The sequence below is a fragment of the Quercus robur genome, chromosome 7 (assembly GCF_932294415.1).
Source record: "Quercus robur chromosome 7, dhQueRobu3.1, whole genome shotgun sequence".
Lineage (NCBI taxonomy): Eukaryota > Viridiplantae > Streptophyta > Magnoliopsida > Fagales > Fagaceae > Quercus > Quercus robur.
The window spans coordinates 7,353,887-7,376,041 of NC_065540.1; the positions used below are offsets into that span (position 1 = coordinate 7,353,887).

Sequence of the window (22,155 nt, forward strand, 5' to 3'; positions counted from 1 at the left end):
AGGTTTTCGGTGATGGAAGAAAGCATGGGTGGCGCGTCGCTCCCATCGGGACCCGACACGAAGAAGTGGCGCATGAGCTACTTCTACGAGCCGAACATCGGCGACTACTACTACGGCCAAGATGACCCACTGAAACCCCACCGAATCCACATGGCCCATAACTTGTTCGGATTCTGTCAGTCCTCCGCCAGCGGGTCTAACGGCACCGTCGTCAAGCTCAACTGTGGCGACACCGATATCGCTTTCAATTGGGCCGGTGGGCTCCACCATGCGAAGCAGCCTGAGGCTTCTTGGTTTTGCTATGTCAATGATATCGTGCTTGGCATTCTTGACCAAACAGAGTAATAAGATTCAATGAATTTTTGAATTTATTTTTATTTTTATTTTTATTAGAATTTATTTTGAGGTAATAAAAATTATTTTATAATAGTAGTTTTATACTTTTATCGGTGGTGTTTGATGGAATGAAAATGTTGATTAAACAATTATTTAATCTAATAAATTAATCATAGACCAATATTGCAAGTTCATTTTTAAAATAGGGGTAAATTTGTCTATTTAAATTATTTTCTTTCCTCTCCCTCCTAATTTTTAAAACATCCAAATAAAAGGAAGTGCTAATTACTCCCTTCCCCTTTACTAATTTTAAAAACATCCAAATAAGGTGGAGAATAACCATTCACATCTACTCTCCTCCCCACTACTATTCTCTCCTCTACTTCCTTCTACTCTCGTCCCTCTCTAAACTTCCAAATAGGCCATTAAGGTCATCCAAAGCTCAACTTAGGATCCTGAACTTATAACCTTTTAAAACAGTTAAAAGTGTGCAACCTGAATTAGAAATGTTTATCCACCAATTAGTCTTAACTAGTGAACTCAGGTATTACTATTTCACTTTTTATCTATTGTTAGGTTAACGACTTAATCATTAGAGTCTCCCCCACTAAACCCTAGTTGGTCTGAGTTGAAAAGAGACTTCTCTTTCTTAGCATAGTACTCTGTTTGTAAGAATTAGCATTGTTTAGCATTAGGCATAAATTTTGTTGTAGTTCCTTTGAAATGTTGCCCACTTACAACCAATGTTTAATCAAGGGAGATCAAAAAAGTTTTTTTTTTTTTTTTTGTTTGTTTGTTAGTAAGTGTGCATTTGGATGTGGATTAAAATTATAAATTATTTCACTATTCAGCTGATTTTTACTACTATTCATGAGCCTCACTGCCATGGTTTTAAAAATCGGACTGGACCGGTCGGTCCGACCGGTTTAATCAGAAACCGGCCTTCAACCCGATCCAATTATGACAAAAAACCGGAAATAGCTTAAAAATTGGTAAATAGTGCAAACCGGCCGGTTCAACCTGAGAATCGAAAACCGACATGGTTGAATCGGTTTTGCTATAGTGGCCTGTCCTCTCGCTCTCACGTTATAGTTTCGATCAATACCGGCTGAAATCAAAATTCAGCCGAAATGTATTTCTCACTCTCTCAAAGAAAAACTAGGTTGCACAGACACGCCATTTTTGGCGTTGCGTTCATGTCCGACACTGGAACGAGTACGACTCACCAGATTCCGGTGTCCGACGAGTGTCCTCTTTTTTTTTTTTTTTTTTTTTTTCATTTCTCCGACGCTGCTCCGACACATCCGACACGCCAACAGTGGAGAAAAAAGAAGAAGAGGAAAATCACAGATTTTGAGTCTGAGAAGTCGTTTTGAGAAACCCACCTCTCAAGTTCTCAACCCACCCTCCCTTTGACCTCTGTCGCTGCCCTATGTCCCTCGCCGGAGCTAGATTGGGCCGATCGGCAAGCTCCATAGGCGTCGAGTGACGCTGTGCCCTGCCCCTTCCGGCGATCTCTCTCTCTCGGCATGGACAACAGGTCCGACCTCCTCTCTCTGTCCCTTACCGGAGCAAGATCGGGCCGATCGGCAAGCTCCATAGGCGTTGAGAGACGTCGTGCCCTGTCCCTTCCGACGATCTCTCTCTCTCTCGACGTGGACAACAGGGTCCAACCTCCTCTCTTTGTTTTTTTTTTTTTTTTCCTTCGAATTTTGGTGACTGAATGGTAATGGATCTGTTACTCACTTATATAGGATTTTGGTGACTGAATGGTAATGGGTCTGTTACTCACTTATATAGTTGTTACTCACTTATTTATTTATTTATTTTTGGTTAAGTTACTTATTTATATAAGTTATAAGTTATAACGCCTTTTTTGATTTTTAATCCCATTTTCAATGTTAATGTATTTCTTTACTCAACCTTTTGTTTTGCCTTATAAATTATAATATTTATTATGAATTTAGTGATTTTTGCTTTTGTGTGTCCTGCTCTAGTTTTAAATATTGTGTATTATTGTACTACTTTGAGTGTTAGTTTACTTATTTATAGTTCTTACATAATTTAAATACTAGACATAAATGTATTTTATGTCTAAAAATATTAAAAAATATACCTAAATATAAAATATAATTAATTATTTAACCGCCGTGTCCTCTTATATCCTTATTTTTCAAACTTGTCCGTGTCTGTGCAACATAGAAAAACCAATACAAGTTCACCTAAAATGCTACTAATATAAAGGAAGTGCACGCACAAACCTGTACAGGTACGCCGTAGGCCTAAAAAACCAAGCAAATGGAGGCCGAAAATTGTCCAAGAGAAAAAAAACTCATGAATATTGCTCAGAAAATGCTGAAGTTTCAGGCGGAAACTTCCTTATTTCTCGTGAGGAAGACAAAGCACTGAAGCACAGAGAGGGGGGGAAACGAAAAGATGAATAGAAAGGTAAAAAGAGAAGTGGAGAAGTCAAAAAGTAAAGATAAGGATGTGGACTTGTGGAGGTAAAAAATTGAAGAGAAAGTAAATGAAGGTGTTGGAACTTGGATCATGGAGCTGGAGACATTTATCTGAGTTGTAGCCCACGTTTCTCCACCTGGCACCTAGCACCATCTTATCATTTTAATTTATTCTCTTAATTTATTTGTATTTTGAATATATTTAGAGTGTAATACATAATTATTAATTTATTTAAATTTGGGTTGTAGATGGTGGTGATGGTCTCTGGCAGCTGTGGTGGCTGTGTATGTTGAGACGAGAGACAAGGGGGAAAAATAATTATTTAAATGAACTAAGAAATAAGGATTTTGTGGGTTTCAGTTAGCTCAACTAGTAAAATTTCTGATTGTTGAATAAGAGATTTGAGATTCAATCCCTAACTAGTCTAAAATTATTGAAAGTTTATTATGTTAAGGATGATTGTTTTGTAATATTATTATGTTAAATTCTTTAAAAAGATATTATATATTTATATACTTGTATTTTTTTAAAGGAAATATATTTATTACTATTGGTTTGTTAGTTTTAGTATATTAAAAAATTATTAATTATTTATAGAATTTAAATAAATAATAATTAAATTATTTATGACATCACTGATTGGACCATCGATCGAACCCCGATCCGACCATAAAACCGGTAATTAGCTCATTTTCCCGTTCTTTCACCGTACCAGTTTTTAAAACCATGTTCACTGCACTTTATTGCACTATTCATGAGTTCCACTATACTATTTCAAATGACTTTTACATTTATTTACAGTACTTTTAGCAATTAGTTTTCAGTTTCAGCAAAATAAACGGAATCCAAACAGACCCTAAATAAGCATATCACTTTAGATTATTACCCAAAATTTAGAGAAAAGAATATATCACTTAACAAAAAAAAAAAAAAAAAACACTCTAGCTCTCAAAGCAACAATGTTTTAGCATGATAAATTTATGGAGTGTAATGATTGTTGATTGTAGTTGGCATCATGAATTTATGAAGCAAGGTGAACGCACATAGTAGGAGCTATATATATTAGAGCATTTGCATTCATTTTAACGCAATTTTAGTCAATTTTGGTCTAAAAACCGCACCGATGCTATTTTAACAAACTTCAATTCACATTCACATATATATATATATATATGCTGAGTTTTCTACTCTATATAGAGTACGTTTGGAAACAACTTATTTAGCTGAAACTAAAATTTTTTTGCTAAAAGTAATGTAAATAAATGTAAAAGTTAGCTAAAATAGTACAGTGTGCCTCATAAATAGTACTAAAAAGTATAATATGACTCATAAATAATAGCAAAAATAAGCTAAATAGTAAAAGAAATAGGTAAACTACATATTTGATCTTTAACCTTTATGTCATTTGTCAATTTGATCCATGACCTTTCAAACACATCAATTTGGTCCCTAACATTTTGCTATTGAGTAAAAAATGTTCTTACTGTTAAGTGATGAATAAAAAATGATGACATAGCTAATAGTAAAAGTAAAATAATATTTTTATGCCACATGTATTTCCATGTCATCATACACTTTATTTTAAACAAAGGTTAATGTTAATTTTTCTGAATTGAAATTATCTTTTTCATCTATTTCATTTTTCTTTGTTTTCTTGAGAACCAAATAGGGGTTAAAAACCCAAAATTGAAAGCTCAACTTCGTTTTCTTCCCTTATTTTCCTTGCAACCAAACAAGAAAAAACCAACTTAGAAGCTTAGGAAGCCTCTCTTTACATTTCCACTCCAGTGATAACTAAACCCTTAAAAAAATATTACTATTAAAACTAATTAAGGTGGCCTTTTGGAAGAAGTGAAACCCAGACAATCTAACAAAGCATATTCAAATCTTCACAAAGAAGCAAATCTAGCTTCACTAGAACTACAACTAACAGTATCACAAAGAATCAATCCGAACTAAAGCAAATTTACAATATTACTCCAAATCATTCTCTCTTTATATTTTTTTTACCATTACCAAATCGCGTTATTGATGGAATAACTAATGCTATCATCCTAATCCAAATCCTTCGTCTTCTTTGTCAATGACGGCAAGGCACATGTCACGGCAAACCCACAATCCAAACCTGAAACCTCCTTTTAGACATTCCTACTCTCCTCCTCCACCACAGCCTCCAATGCATTCAGCGACTCTTCATTCTAACCTTTCATCTTCTTGCTCCCATAGCTCCTTTCCCAGCGCCAAATCACTCTCATTCCACTTCCCTTCCTCCTTCCTATTCAAATATAAACAAGGTGGGTTGTGTTAAAGGCTTCTTGAACTTCAAAGTTGTTTTTCATTTTTGGTTGCTAGGAAAATAATGGCAAAAGAAGGAAGTTGAGCTTTCAATTCTGGGTTTTTAACCCCTGCTTGGTTCCCAAGAAAGCAATGTAAAATGAAATGAATGAAAAAGATCATTTCAATTCTGAAAATTAACCCTAACTTTTTTTGTGTAAGTTTATATTGACATGACAATACATGTGGCATAAAATATTATTTTATTTTAATCGTTAGCCAAGTCATTATTTTTCATCCATCACTTAATGGTAGAAACCTTTATATAATATCAAAATGTTATGGATCAAATTGACACATTTAAAAGCTTAGAGATCAAATTGACAAATGACATAAAAATTAAGGATCAAATATATAATTTACCCTAAAAGAAATGGTCCAATATAAGATTTAACCCAATATATCTAATGCTCCACTTGTATCAAATATATCTAATTTTTCAACAAAACCACCACATTCTACAGTGGTCAATGTGCAAGTTACAATCCAACCACTATCACTTACTACCATGAGATCCATCTAAGCACAAGGTCCTTTACCATGAGATCCACCCAAGAGCAAGACCCACCACCATGAGGCCCAACATAATAAGACCCATTTCAGGCGCAGGCTTGTAACAAAGTTGCTCGCTGGCATCGATTGAAGAAAAGACGCAACCATCAACGTTGATTGGGTCAAGCCACTGCCTTCAACATTGATCTCAAAAATCACTAATCAGACAGACAACCTTCAACGCTGTATGCAGAGAGAGAGAGAGAGAGAGAGAGAGAGAGAGCAATATAAAATTGATTTGTTATGATGGAAAATATCTCAATAAAATTGTATTAAGAAACTGTTCATAGATAATTATTTTGGACAAAGTTCTGAGCTTGATGCAATATGGTTTTAGGCGAATTTAGCTATATCATTTATATTATGTTAAATATAAAGCACAATCAAAATCTAAATTATTTTTTAATTATTATCTAATTTTTGCTTTATATGTTCAATTTAAGAGCACGTTTGGTAGACTGTAATAAATACTGTAATGTAATAGATATTCATATGACATAACTATTCTGTTGTTTGGTTATATTTTTATTACAATGAATAGTTATTCCTTATGAATAGTTATTTTTCAAAATGAGGAACAATTATTCTTTATCAAAAGTACTGAATATCTATTCATTCACCTTATGCAATAATTTTTTTTAAAATTTCCTAAAAAACCATTAGTTGCCACATCTTCAAAAGGAAAGAAAATAAAATTTTCTTCTTGTTAATTATTAGCTCTATTTTGAACAACCTAAAATACGTGTATTTTAGGAAATTTGACTTAAAAATAATTTAATTACACATTTTTTTTATACTCTACTAAAGTGTGGATGCATATTTAGGATTTTATTCCTAAATGGTCACCAAACCAATGAATAGTAATACTTATTACATTTCAACTTAATGTATTCCTTGTAATACTTATTCCTATTTCCATGTAATACTGGTTACAGTGTACCAAACGTGCCCTAATTTTCTTAATTTTGGTGTCAGGCCATTAATAATACATGGCACAAAAGCCAAGTTGATCACCTCCCTCGTATAGTTAAGACTACCTTATCATTATTATTCGTGTTGAATGTTTTCATTCATAGATTTGGGTTAGAACTTACAACTTGATTTGTTTTAAATTTTGGGTTTATTGAGCCTGATGAGAATGTTGATACTTCTCTATTCATAATTAAAAATTTGACATGGTAATACTAATTTTATTTAGAGATGCATACACATTGATATGTAGAATATACATGATATTGATAGATTCTTTGAATCTTGTATTTAATATCCATCTTATTTATATATAGTATAAAATAGTACTCTCAGATTAGGGGGGTTGGGTGGGACTCTGAAAAAGTTCCTCTTCTCCAATACAAATAATTATGATAAAATTTTAAACATAAATTAATGGCCATAATAAAAATTAAAAAATAAAATTCAAAATGAATCTTTTCTTTTAAAATAATTTCTTAAATTTAAAAATAACAAAGGTCTCATCATCCACGAGACAATGTCAACAATGGAGATTCTAGAAAGTGAAACCCTAACACGTTTTATCAATAGCCTTTAAGTTGATTAGCATATGAATCCCTTATTGTAGTCTTGTATCGAGCTTCAATCTTCAACTCTTACTTTAAAAATGTCTTAAATTATGAAAAAGAAATGAGGAAATATGAATCTAAATAAGAACAAAATAGACTTTTGTTACTAATTAGACTGTTGCAAAACTTGAAATTCATACCTTGGGTCTCTCTGTCTATGTATATGTAGCATAAGAGTCATTTTGGTATTGCACGTTCTCTTCTATGAAGAAAACTAAGATTCAAATTCTCTTTCCCAATTAATAACTATAAAATTGTCCCAAAAAAAAAAAAAAACTAAGAGCACTAGAAAATAAAATTGGTATGAAAACCTCTAATCATTTAAATGAGTTATAATTAAGATTTTAAGAAAATCTAAAGGGGCCATTTAAGTAAAATTGGACATAATTATGTTTCATCAAGGAAAAAGAGGAAAAATTTAAGAAGTAAAGGCAAAAGAGGGGGGGGGGGGGGGGGGGGTGGGGTGTGGTTTCCCCGGTTTCTTCCACCACATGAAAGTGATGAAACTACAAGCTCGCTCAGCATAGCACTCCAGCAAATGTCCAAGTTGCTCCCCCCCACCCCACCCCAAAAAAAGAAAAAGAAAAAAAGATGAAGATAAATCATAGAGTCCAAACTTTACCCATAACAACAAAGACTGCAATAAGAATTTCGGATATGCTTAAAGTTCGAACACAACAATTATAAACTGCATTAACAAACTTTGGCCAGAGGCCTATACATAGTTACAGATAATAGTAACTTAGACATGATTTTGCTGATATACCAAGATAGCACAGCAGCAATTTATTTCATGATAATACTACCGTCGAAACAAAACAAAGAGAAAATGACATACAGGATATATAATATATATCTGACTCGCCCTTTATGGAAGTTTCCTCGAGCCCAAATGCAGGTGAAAGCGAAGAGAGATTCTGAGAAGGAAGTGAAAATGCCAAAGGATCGAAGTTGCCCTTTAAGATAAACCGCCATTAGAAGGCGTTTCTCAGTCGTCAACAACCTTTACTTTTTCCCACTGTGCCCTGCAGCATGGGGAAAAGATAAGAAAAAAAGCACTCATATACGTAGTAAAATCACACCACCACCACCACCACCATCACAATAAGCGACCACCCCCTCCCGCCACCACTTGATCAGTTGGTGCCATTGGAGGGGGGCAGGGATGGTCAAGAAACTAAAAGCATATAAGATGATAGGATAGTGCAGTACTAAGAGGGTTTGATCATGAAGCTTGGATTGGTTGTTTATAGGATTTGCTTGGTCATGAGGGCAATAAAAGGTTTAGAAGACTTAAGTTGTGCCGTCATCACTTTCTATTAAAGTAACAAAAAAGAAAGTAAGGAAAAAAGAGAGAGTGAATGGGAAGGCTACAAAGTTTAAGCATCTTCCATGGGATATGCCATTGGCATTTCCTTTGCTCCACATCTGATAGACACCACCACTCCTCACTCCTGTCTTTTTCTTTTTCAAAACCTATAGATTTTTATATTGTCAATATGTGACACTAAACTTTTTCTTGTTGCATATCCAATGAGGAGAGCTTTACTTCTACTCCTCTAATAGCAATGTACTATGATAACTTTGGCTTGCCATGTGGCACAATTTTGGGGTTTTGGAGGTTGACCATGAATCCTAGTTACTTATCCTGTCTTGGGACATAATATTCTTCATTATTTTTTTTACTATTAATACGATCTATCGTGTATCAAGAGTGAAAGTGATATCGCTATTTTTTTTTCTATTAATACGATCTATCGTGATTTAATAGTGCGTAGTGCATCTGGGGTGAAAGCGATATACCACCATAATTATAATGATTAGTAATGCGAATATGGGGTGAAATATCACTCTAATTATAGTAACGATTAGTGATGTGCATCTAGAGCGAAAGTGATATCACTCTAATTATAACTAGGTAGATCAACTGTTGTAAAAAAAATTATGAAAAATATTGTATCCCTAACGTTACTTTTATATTTCTAAAAATATATATTATTCTTACAAAGAAGTCTATTAGGTTAATCATTCATAGCCGCTATATTGGAAGTAAGATTAGAACTTGGTTTTGTCTGATGGTGCTTATTAGCCTAATCTAAGCCACCAGCAGAAACTCTAGATAGAGGGAGGCTTATTAGATAGCAAAGATTGGAATTGTCACTGTTTGTGATTTGTGGAAATGGATTTTCATTGATTGGGCGACCAGGCACAGCGGGGGCTAACTACGTCCATATTGTACCAAATTGGGGTCACATATACAAAGCACTCTCTGGCTTTAATCACACAGAAAACACCTTCAGAAAAAGTTCACCATAATTAATTCTCGACTTTTCTTTGGCTTTAATTGTCTGAGTGAGATTTCATATTCTAAATAAAGTTATTTCACTCTTTCACTCTCTCAAACATAAATAAAGTTTTATTATATTTCTTGATTGCGTAATGCATTTGAAAGAGTCTGATTAGTCATGTGAGACTGACAGTGGGGCTAATTTCTTGAAGGGTTAAGTTAACATTCTTTTTTTTATTATTAATACAAGATAAAAATTCTACTGTAGTATAATTTAAGTGTATATGTGTGTGAAGCTTCCTCATAAAAACTTGAACTCTAACCTTTGCCCCACACACCCCACAAGTACTTATATTTATGGAGTGACTATGAAGAGTTAACATTCATTTTTTACAAAAAGAAGAAAAAAAAATTGCTTAATATGCGCTTGTTTTTTCAGATATGTCTGCAGACTAATTTAGAAAATGACCACTAGAAACGCATTTAGTAGAATTGAAAGGATAGGTGAAGATTAAAAAAAAAGTAAACGCATTTGTTATAATGGGAAGAGTGTAGGAAGAGAAGAAAAAGTATTAACAAAAATTTCTTGTAGCACCCTCAAGTAGAGTTGGGAACTAAGCTCTATAGAGTAGAATATTAGGACAAAAGTGCTAATCAAAAATCTAAAGGAGAATCGAAAAAAGGAGATGCTGGAGTTGGTTGTTGGTTGTTGGTGACATACACGGGTATCCAGGAAGCTTTGGAAGAATATTATTTGATACCAAACACAAACAATATGCTAAATTCCACGTACGTTTTCCAACTTCAACTACACTGTGACCACTACAGAGATCAATCGCATTATGCAATATGCATTAAAAGAATCTTCAACTTTAAGTTTTCATACCAAACTTTACCACACACAGCCCCCCCTAAAAAAAGTTTTTTTATACCTCTAGTTTGTAAGCTCTTTGCACCACCAATGGCTTCTGTACGAACAATTACAGTATACTTAACAAGAATATTCAAATGATATTCGAATTTATTTAGTGACAATTGAAATGATATTGGATTTTGCTGTATTACTTTAAAAATCTTGTTCAAAAGTGGTTCAGGAAAGTAGACCTATTCAATCACTTTAAGTCCAGCCTACTCCATTTCCCACATTATAAAACATTATACTTTGGGGTTTCTTTCCTTCTTTTTCCTCCTCTTGTTTGTATAAAAATAAAAAATAAAAGAAGAAGAAAGAAAGAAATTAAGAAAGAAGAGGAAAAAAGAAAACCATTTTGTTTTATTTCTTTTACGTCTCTATAATCCTGTCAGCCTCAATTGTTCCTTCATTTACAAACTTGGGCTAGGGGTGTATTATTCTTCTTTACAATAACTCACACTCTGGAATATACGTAAAAGATTGAGAAATCTTATATACTTCAAAAATTCGTGGAACAAGCTACCTGAATTGGGGAGACTGAAAAAGTACAAGAAATTGCTTATTTATGGTCTTGAGTTCATGAAAACCATCTTTTTACATTTTTGCTTGCCCTGAGCTTCATCACAAGTTCCTCACGCTGAGCTTCTACCTCAGCGTATCTGAGGCTCATGTGGAGGTATCGCTCGCGAATGTCTATTAACTCTGCCTCTAGTGATGATTTTGTGCGTCCATTACTTTCTTTTGCCACTATGTCATCTTCTGCTATCGATTTTTTAGGAGAGTGTGCATGGTTGTTTCGGCTTTTAGACAACCTGCAGCAAAGATGCAGAAAATTCTGTTGAGAATGAAAACTAGAACTAAAAAAATTAAGTAGAGTTTTGCATGCTTAAGGCATATGCTAGTTTCCTGTAATAAAAAAAATTACAGTTCTTTTATTTGTTATTTATTGTTGAGTAATAAGATTAAAAATCAAACTCCTAGACTATGATGATTGTGGTTAAGAAGTTTGTTTTTGATCACTATTTCAGAAAAAAGTCAAGGAATCAACATTAAAAGCTTTGATCAATGTACAATTTGAAAGTGTGGTAGGCTGAAGTCAATAAGAATCATTTTTTTTGTAGTTTTGTAATCCATATATAGACCAAAAAGATACTATCAGTTTTGGGAATCTCGTCTTCTCATATTCTCATTCTGCAAAATTAATTAGAATTAATGAGAAGAATCTAATTGCATCCAAGGAACTAAAAATGGATAGCCCTTTCTTTTTCCTTCTTTGATTGTTTTTAAATAAAGATTTCCTTCACAAACCACGACAAGCATATACGGATGATACCATACCAAGCAATAAAATATGCACATTTATGTGTTTTGAAGGTATAACATCCTTATTTTATAGATACCTGTCATGCTCAGCTTTATATTTGTTATTTGCTTCCATAGCCTTGGCAAGTTCATGCTCAAGCAACTGAATCTTTGAAGCAGGATCGACTCCAACAGCAAGAGGACTTTCATCAAGAATCTCATTGCCACTACCATCCTTTAAGAATTAAACAACAGAGTAATATAAGCTTTAAAGATTAAGATGAGATCATCCATACTAAAGGATTCCTTTGCAATTCAATATTCTCATGCAGATATAACAAGAGATATATGCATGATCAAAGAGATGAGAAAATATTCTTTTGGTGACAATCAGCAGATTTTCCACCATCCGTTTAGCCCTATCTAAATAAGTTGAGTCCAATGTACAATAGCTACGGAGACAAATTTGAATAAACCAAATATTTGGATACCCTACCTCTCTTTGATATTGGTTGCTACAAAGCTTCTGATGATCTTTTACAAGTTCTTGTACTTGAGCATTCTTCAAGGATTGCTTCTTTTTATTATCACGTTGCTGGCTAGTGTTCTTCACCACTTCATTCTTCTAAACCAATGTACAAGTAAAAAGGCTATTTAGTTAGTGTTGACACTGAATATTACTATGCAATTGCAGAACAAATGAAACTGACCTTTGAGGGCTTCATATCTTCATGGACAGGAGTAACTTTAGCATGGGTTTTAGACAAACTAGGAACCTTCATAGTGCTGGACTCCCTCTGGTTCTGCTTCCCTTCCTTCATCAGCTTTAGTTCTTCTTCAAGGGCTTGAACTTTTGTTACACACTGATCTTTCTCCTCCTCAAGTAGTTGTATCTTCCGCTGATATTGCCTGTTTGCTTTCCTGATATGGCTGAGCTCATTTTTTGGTTCGGTCTCCTGAACAGATAGTGCCTCTTTTGCCATTAGATTGCTCTCCATCTGCAGAAGCTTTTCTTCTAATATTACTCTGGCACGTTTGCAGTCCTCTAGTTCAGACACAGCCTTCTGCAACACAGAGATCTTCTCAACAAGTAAATTATTCTCTGCCTTCAAATCTTCATGTTCCTCAGACATTAAATGCAATGATGTTTCCAGTTTCTTCTTTTCAAACTTAGTTGCATCAAGCTCATTCTTAAAAACCAAAACTTCATCATTAAGATGTGCCATTGTCTGCAACTGGACCTTGAAACTTTTAGATTCTTCCACAAGTTGTTGCTGTTCATTTTCAGTAACTGCAAGCTGTTGTTCAAGACCATTCACAGTCGTTTTCAATTTTGCTGCTTCTGATTTGTAATTATCTAGCAGATTCAACACTTTTTCATGGTCAGCCATCAGCATTTCATGGTTTTGTTTTGAAGCAGCAAGCTCACCCATCAGGCTTTGCAGCTTTGATTCAGATGCTATCCGCATGATATCAAGCTCATTCTCAATTATTTGAATCTTAGATTGAGCTTCTTGAAGAGAAGTTTTCAGATTAGCTTTTTCTGCACTTAAACTGGATACTTCAAGCACAGCATCAGAAGCTATTCTCTCTTTTTCTTCATGCTTTTCAGAAAGTTGCTTGATTAGGTGTTCTACCTCTCGTTGAAGGTTCTCAACTTCAACATTTTTCTCCAAATGCATCTGATTTAATAAGCCTTCTCCCATGATAATTTTTTCTTTGTATCTTCTGTTTTCATCAAAAAGTGCATCTAATTCTGAAGTAAGGCTTTTCTCTTTTGAGGCAATTTCTTCCAAAGTTGAAGAAAGATTTTCTTCTAACATTTCAACTCTTTTGGAGCAATCTGCAAAATTTCTTTGTGATGCCGTCAACTTTGCCTCCAAGCGTGAACAATGGTTGTGCAGCTCCACTTTTTGCTTCCTCAACTCTCCATTGGATTTCTGAAGAGTACTGCATTCTTCAATGAAACTCTCAGCTGTAGCTTCTAACTTTGAATTTTCTCTTCTGAAATATTCACTTTCTTCTTGAGCTTCTGACCACTGGTTTTGCATCTCCTGCAACTTTTCTTTCATATATACCTTTTCAGAATCTATTTCAGTTCTTAATCTAGTGATCTCATCTTCGAGACTCTGAGCATAAGCCTTGGAATTCTCTAACTCAAATTGGTTGGACTCCCTCCCATCAGTCAAATATCTTAGTTCTTCTTCCAAATCAGATATGCGCACTGACAACTGCCCATTTTCTTCTTTAAGCTCCAACATACAGAGCTCTAGTTCACGTTTTCCATTTTCTAGCTCTGAAGATTTTCTTTCAAGAAACTTATTGGCAGAGACATGGGAATCCAAGCTGCTGCTAAGTGCCATTAAATCATTTCGCAAATCACTCAAGCATTTAGATGTGATGTCACTTTCTACTTGCACAGCTTCCATTTGTTCCTCTAACTGGATTTTTTCCTTCTGAAGATTAGAGACACTAGCCTCTAATTCCCTTTGACACTGTCTAAGAACTCCAATCTCCTGTTCTTTAGACCGCAGCTTAGACTGAAGTTTTTCAATCTCAGAAATTTTGTCAGCCAATTCCTTACCCAGTTCTGTGACTTTAACTTCCAGTTCCACATTCAAACTCTCAAGTTCTTGAGTTGAAATGTCATCATTATCTTCAGCCTCTCTCAGACTTTTCCTCTTTAACTTATCTTCCAGATAGTTTGTTTGGGATTTATGTTCACTCACTTCAGACTCAATGCTAGTAAAAGAGTTATTTAACAGCTCATGGGGTGGAAGATCAAAAGAAGTGCCTCCTACCATGGAATTCTTTGTTGCTTCCTTAAGCTTGAATAAAAGCTCTAGGTTTTCATCTGTCAGCTCATTGCAATCCCTCTCTAGCTCCTGCACTTTTTCTTTCAATAGTTGAATTTCTCTGATCATATTCACATCACCATCATTTAAGGACCCCATTTCTGGAAATTGTCTACCTTTGAGAGACTCCGATGAATTTGCTTTTAAACTGATGATTTCTTCTTCTATAGCATATAATTTTCCTTTGTATTGTTCTGACTCAATTTCCAAAAGGGTTTGGTTGTTCAGACTCCCTTTGTTCTCTATATGATGATTTTTATCCCCCAAGGCCTCTTCCAGCAGATGCACCTTAACTTGCAAACTCTTCTCTGATTCCTGCAATTGTTGCAGCTGGAGCATTAAATTTCTGTTTTCCTCTATATTTACTTCAATGAAGTTATCAATATCACCAAATTTTGATTGTGATGCCGAAATATTCTCCATCTCAATTTTCTGCTTTTCTATGGTCTCTTCCAGCTCCTGAAGAACAGAAACAAGCTCAAGGTTTGATGCTTGACTCCTCTGCAATTGCAGAGCCAAATTGGCATTGGACTCTTTCTGAAACTTTAATTCATCTTTCAGTTCCTTTTCAATATGGGATAGGCCGTCATCTTGAAATTTTGAATCCTCAGTCACTGTTTGTTTTGCCATAGGCTTCTCCGGCGACAATTTCAATTGTTCAACCTCTTTCCTTAATTCATCACGTTCTAAAAATGCTGTTGAAAGCTCCTTTTTCAAATTTTCCTCGTTTTTGGACTGATCAGAGAATTCCTTCCTCAGTATATCCAAATCAAGCATGAGCTTGCGGGCATTCCTCTCCCACATCTTAGCCTCTGCATGAAGCTCTCCAACTGAATCTTGTGCAGTCTCCGTAAGGTTTTTTGGAGAACCAGCAGGTTTCAAAGACGATGTTTCAAAATCTTGCCTACTATTCTGGTTTCCTGACCCCGTTAGCCTTGAACTAAATGACGAATGATTTGATTGAATAGGATCACTACTTGGATTGCTGCCAGAAGGCACACCATTTTGGGAGCTGATCGATTCTTGTCTTCCAATGGGACTGTGTCGATCACTACTTAAGTTGTTTCTCGGGGAGAACGTCTCCTTCCCAATGGAACTCTCAGCTGAATCATAGCTGTAATGTGAACCTGATGCAGAGAAACTTGTTCCCTACAGTGAAGCAAGGTGATCATGTCAGTTTCAAGGTAACATAAGGCTTGTTGACAATATCTTTGTGTAATAACTATTCCACAGGATGTGTACTACATGAATCAGATAAAATGGTGGGCTAATTTAAAGGAGACTCTTGATTGCTATGTTCAAATGGAATACAACTTAATGCATAATTGAATTTTCACAAAACGGAACAAATTTTTAATTTGACTTCCAATATGGCTTCAAGATCATAACCCAATAATATACTGTCAAGCAATCAAGATGCTGAAGAATAACAGGAAGGACTAAATGGAAGGTGCAGTATTAAAGGCTAGATAGTGTGATTTATGAGCCCAAAAGATTCTGGGCTTGGATTTTTACTTAACTACTGAAAGGAAAAACCGAAGAAGGCTTTCAGAATTCAGGTCCTTTTTAGGCTCAAATGAGCTAGAGTTACAGAGCTTTAGGAGAATCACCCCAGTTTCTGATAATCTCCCAAGTGTCTGACAATGCCCGATAACTAGAGATCTCCAAGTTAGATATCATAACTAAAGAAGTGCTTCAATCATGTTTAAAAATAACTTACTAAGCTGAATCCAAGACTCACCACATCATATTATGTATTAAAAGCTGTTAAAGTTGATGTTTGGGATTGAGGGTTAGTGAGAGAAAGAGAAAGCGGATGCACTCAGGAACTACATGGTTTGGCCTGATGGCCTATGTCCACATTGAAAGCCGTTGATGACTACATCTTTACTACGAAGGTGTGTTATAGTTAGACCCATAAAGGGGATTACATATAAGTTACATTGAAACATATAGGAAAAGTATGCTAGGGTAGTCCTCAAGAAAATGAGAGAATCAATGCTTGATTCAAACTAAAAGATACTCTATATAAATCAAATATTCTAACAAAAGCAAACATCATTTGAAAATCGTTAGTAGAACCATAAATCTATGACGAGTACAGATTGAGATGCTAATATGATTAAGTTCCAACAAGACAGAGATGTAGCCACTTTTGAGCAGAAAATGTAATCATACCCTACTCCCTGGTTCTCCTGGGTCCACGGTAGAGCCCAAATCTTTACTAGAGGAAGATTCAATACTCCTTGCAAATGTACTTTCAGATCCTTCTGACTTAGAGTCCAGATCATGAAAGTTTGATTCTTGATCAGAATGGAAGTTTGTCTCTTTCGATTCTTCATCCCTGAAAAATGTGCAGTAAATCTTCATAACCAAACAGAATGTTAACAACCATATAATGATGAAGACATCCACCATAGAATTCCAACCTGGGTTTTGTTCTTGGTGACAGGCAGTGAATTTTTACCTGCAAATCAGATATGTAAGGAAAACTGAGCAATTTTAACTAGTGCACTAGCACAACTATATTTACTACTAAAATCCCAAAATGTTCTATGCTGAAAGAGTAAAGACATGGAAAATTCTTAATGTCAGGGGAGAGATTAAAATGTAAAGAAAAATGAGTTCTCAACTAAGTACAAGTACCTCATGTCCTCACCCACGTACAGATAAATATGTAATGATCAAGATTCATCCTTTTAAACTGAGCTAATATCAACATAAAACTACTGTAGCCAAATTCCAACTATAGAAAAACATACATTATTTGTAAATTACCCCTCACCCCCCCCCCCCCCCACCAATCTCATCTGCAACCCCCTTTCTTTAATTACAACATCCCCTTCTCTAGTAAGTCAAATTTCCATTACTCTACATCATCTTTATACCAGAAAATCTATTCAATCACAAAATATTCTTAAGTCCCACTTCAGTACTTATTAAAATCTGTTTTTAACTATCTTATCACAGAACATGCCTCTTATCCTGTTTCAGCCTGCATAATGCTAGCAACTTTGGAAAATTCATAAAGTCTGTCCTAGTAATACCAATATCAAATCCCACTAATCTAAAAATAGGCTGTGCCTGAAAAACTAAAAAGTTGGTCCTGTTTGTTTCTTGGACAGAATCATTCTGACTTAAGATATCATCACAAGCACACACTGTCAAGAAGGATTTGTGTAGACAACCCCCACAATGTACATTCCTTTATAGTTACAAAAACTGAGGAAACTATTTTGTAATAATTGCCACAGTTCAGTGCACAGTAAAAACTTATATTAAGATTAATGACAAGAATTATGTCAAAATTTGTTAAAATAATGTTTAAATGATTAAATTCATGATTTCCTATCAGCTTAAACTTTTGGGATAAGAGGTAGTTAATCATGGAACCAGAGCAAGAAGCCCTGAATTTGAATTTTGTCTCCACTCTACCGCCCATTTAGAATATTAAAATTTTCACAGGTTAAGCACACTAATTAAGGGGGAGATTGGGCCCACATGAGAGAAGGAATGTCATAATAATGATTAAATGATCAATTCATCCTTTCCTATTAGCTTAAAATTTTGAGACAAGTTATAGTCATCAAAATTGATGAAATTGAATCAATTTTTCAGGTCGACTACAGTCTTTAGATTTTAGTACCAAGCGAGTTGATTCTCATCAGCAATCATTTTCAAAATTTTCCATTCATTTAATGTCATTATCTCAACTCCCTTAAATATCTTAGCTGGCTAAGACTACTACAAGCATTAGTCTCAAAATTTTTGGGGTCAGCTATGGATCCTAAACAGGTTGGTCAGTCACATGTATTCTTTTCTGCCACTGTATTATATCCAAAGTCATACTCTTTGTTACTTCCATAATTGACATGTCCCTTTTTACTACTTCTACTAATGTTATTCTTGGTCTTCCTCTACCTTTTTTTCATTCCCTCAACTTGAATCAACACACACTTTCTAATTGGTGCATTAATCGCTCTCATTTGAACATGACCAAAACGTGTCAAGCAACTCTTCTTTATCTTTTTGTCAATAGGGCTACCCCTATATTTAAAATAATTTCCTCATTTCGAATCCTATCTTTCCATGTATTTCCACCTATTCATCTTAATATTCTCATTTTAGCATGAATATGTTACTTCTTCACAGTCTAACTTTCAATACCACAACGCATACTAAGTCTAATAGCAGTCTAATAAAAATTTTCCTTCAACTTCATAAGTATTCTATGATCACACAATACTCTTTATGTGCTTCTCCACTGTGATAGGAATGATAATATACCTATGTTACATAATGGCCTTCGTTAGCTTCATATGAAGTTATGACAAAGTGGGCCAAATCTAAAAACTTTGAAGAAGGTTTAAAATTAGAACAGGATGTTGTTATCATAACAAAGACATAAAATATCTCTCCCAGAAGGGGGGAAAAAGAATCAGATAGGTATAAGAAGAAGGTCCTAATTTTTTTCTAATGATGCATAACGTGGCAAAGTCTAAACAAACACCAAGAAACAAATAGCATACAATTGTACAACTCACTTGTAAAATTGTCCCATGATTGCACTTTTTCAATCTTAGTGAAACTGGAACAGGAGCAGGTGAACTCATATAGCCTGTCATATTGACTGTAGCCTCTCCAAGGATGCCAGATCTAGCTGAACCCTACAGTAAGAAAGTCATCCAAAATTATTAAGATAACCAGAATGTTTAAACAGATGGAGCTGATGAGTACAAGTCTATAACACACACATTCTAATAGATAAACTGAAATAAAAAAGAAGTACAAGAAGCACAATCAAAATTTATTTAGAGGCTGGAAAATTGGCAAAGAGAGAATGTCATGAATCATATCTCATTTAGCAGGAAAGAAAAAAGGAAGACGAAAAAAAGTTAATGACCAAAGAAAGAGTATGTGGTAGAAAGAACAATACCATGGAGACAACAAGCTTGAAGAAACAATCCTGTAGCTCCTTTGAAGAGTCATCCTGTGAAAAACATATAGTTTCTGAAATAGAATCCGTCCACTGACAACTTCCATTATGTACAAGTGCTTTGCTTGACTTTGCAATTGTTTTCCCAGTTTCGACAGAGATAATGGATACAACCAACTTGTCCCAGCCTTTTGGTACCTTTTATAAAAAAAAAAAAAAAAAAATTAGTAGTAAGCAAATAGTATGTAACTACTGAACAAAAAATCCTTCCAAAACTTGTAACTGCTAAACTGAACCCGAAAATTCCCCCGACTAATTTGATATGGCAGTAGCTGACCTTTACAATAAAGGGTTCCTCATAATTTTCAAAGGTGAAAATTTTGATAAATATACAAATAAACAGTAAAAATTCCAGCCCCGGCAGGTGAGATTTGAAAGGTTTGGGTTGCCAAATCCACTCTACATTGGACCTAAATCTAAACAATGTTAATAATTCCACTTCTTAGATCCTTTCTAGAGGTTGAACACACAATCAATAATAAAATTCACAGTTATAATTGCATCTACATTCTCTACGGCCAACTTCAACAAAAAGTTTCCTTGTATTGCATTTCTAAACATCCCACATTCATCTCTACAATTAGCAAATACCCATTAATAGAAACATCCCATAACAACTGATTGTTCCCACAAAATGAATAAGGAGCATAGTAGAATCATACTTGCCCACCTCCTCTGTTTCTAAAACCTTTAGCTACATTAATTTTTCTATATCTAACTGCTATATGTTACTGTTTTCTTGGCTCATAATTCACACCATTCCTTTTTTCTTTTTTCTGGGTTTAATAACTTTTATCTTAGTGATCAGATGAATCAGAATCAACATTGTTCAGAACTTGTAAAGAACATTGGCAGTTTGGGCTAACATATACATTACACATCTGATTCCAACAATTCCAAATTACCATGTTCTTTAAGAATGATGTTTCATTGAAAGCAAAATTCTTAGGCACTGAAAGTGTCTGTTAAAAAAAAAAAAAAAAAAAAAAAAGCAAATACCTGAAGGGCCTTAAAGTTGGAGAAGTTGAAATCAACTCTCTCTCCTGATTTGGCATGCCTGGTCTTGTGCAACCTGAACATTTTTTTTTCTGGTTTCTATCCTTTTCCTTGATAATTGGTGCTCACATTAATTAGTTACTTACTCTATCTCTCTCTCCCCAATTCAAACACAAATTCCATCACCTCCTCAACCACCATTATCAATTTACTACCAACCAGGTAATGAGAGAGAGAGAGAGAGAGAGAAAGAGCGTTAGCTAGCTGGTCATTGTTGTGAAGGGTGTTATTTTATTTTCCTCCTTTGGCGTTTCATAGAGAAGAATGAGAGAGAGACTGTGTGTGTCACTGTGTGAGTGAATGAGCGCCTAATAGGTAACTAACAACAATGGAAATTAAACTCATTTAAGTTGTTGCAAGTCTGAAACTGCCGGACCCAATGGTCGCTAGCTTAGGTACGCTCGTTATTTATTTATTTATTTATTTATTAATTATGATTTTTTTTTTGTTAAATTTAATTATGAAATTTGTCAACGGTACTCCATTTCATTGTTAAGCCACAAATTGAGGAGGAGGTTTGCTTGTATAAGAAAGTAGCAAATACAAATAAACAAATATTCTTTTAACTTAACTGAAAGTCGTGTTGACTTCAAAAACATATGAAAAAAAAAAAATAAAAAAATAAACAAATACCTTTTTAATGGAAGTAAATGTCATGCTCACTTCAAAAATACTTAATCTTGATTAAATGTAATTCGATGCTCATTAATCAGACACATTAATTATTAATAAATAAATAGTAAAAAATTCAGACTTCTCCGAGACAAGAATCACGGGCAGAGCTAACTGCTAAGTTTGTTGACGTGTAATGGACTCATTGCATAGCAACAAGACAAAGCAAGTTCTACAATTCCTTGACTTCATTGCCAAGAGTAGTATAATAATAAATAAACATAAAATGGGGCGGTTTTAATGGATTTTGTTTAAGTGATACAGTCTAAGAGAAATCTGATACTTCTCAAAAAAAAAAAAAAAAGAGAAATCTGATAAAATAATAAAATAAAAAAAGAATTGGTGGGGTTTGTGGGATATTATTGTTGTAGCCAGTAGGACATTTCTCGACGCCATCGACGTACGTATATTCTATGGGTCATGGGTGTTGTGTGCTTCGTCATTGTCAATGGGGACGATACTCTCCATTCAATTCAATTCAACAGCACTGTGAATGTCTCTTCTTCTGAAGTCTTCTTAATTGTTGGCCCACCGCTTTCTTTGTCAATTTGTTGTCTCTATCCTATAATTCTAGTGTTACTATTATTATATGATGATTATGGTTTGTGAGAGTGTGTATGAGGCTAGCTGGGTGACATGTATAGGTATTGGAGTGGGTGGGTTGAATGAATCCAATGGCTACGTAAGAATGCATTACGTTCGTCTTTATCTTTATGGGATGATATTCTGATTTCTGAGTCAAAAAAGCTAAAGCTCCATTGTTTTTGACTCTGTTGCGAGGTTGTTCAAATCTTGTTCAACCCCCTCTAAAG

General features: G+C 34.6%; 1 protein-coding gene across 2 annotated transcripts; it reads right to left on the reverse strand.

Annotated features, from left to right (window-relative positions):
- Positions 1 to 10,799: 10,799 nt before the first annotated feature.
- Positions 10,800 to 21,001, reverse strand: LOC126691990 (uncharacterized). Of its 2 annotated transcripts, none has more exons than XM_050387332.1 (9): positions 20,615 to 21,001; positions 19,556 to 19,753; positions 19,164 to 19,286; positions 17,049 to 17,086; positions 16,798 to 16,963; positions 12,475 to 15,768; positions 12,261 to 12,386; positions 11,863 to 11,999; positions 10,800 to 11,274 (listed from the first exon to the last, which is right to left on the reverse strand). In XM_050387332.1, the coding sequence occupies exons 1-9, from the start codon at positions 20,693 to 20,695 to the stop codon at positions 11,040 to 11,042; spliced, it is 4,398 nt and encodes a 1,465-aa protein (XP_050243289.1). In that variant the 5' UTR covers positions 20,696 to 21,001; the 3' UTR covers positions 10,800 to 11,039. The 2 variants fall into 2 exon arrangements, with proteins under 2 accessions (XP_050243289.1, XP_050243288.1); XM_050387331.1 differs by having other exon boundaries at positions 12,261 to 12,389; positions 20,615 to 20,999.
- Between the last annotated feature and the right edge of the window lie 1,154 nt (positions 21,002 to 22,155).

Excerpts from the sequence above, each read along its gene's own strand:
- LOC126691990 (XM_050387331.1), bottom strand. The coding sequence starts at position 20,695 with ATGTTCAGGTTGCACAAGACCAGGCATGCCAAATCAGGAGAGAGAGTT. Across the intron at positions 19,754-20,614 it reads CCAACTTTAAGGCCCTTCAG|GTACCAAAAGGCTGGGACAA; the intron begins GTATTTGCTTTT and ends TTTTTATAAAAG. Across the intron at positions 12,390-12,474 it reads AAGATATGAAGCCCTCAAAG|AAGAATGAAGTGGTGAAGAA; the intron begins GTCAGTTTCATT and ends ACATTGGTTTAG.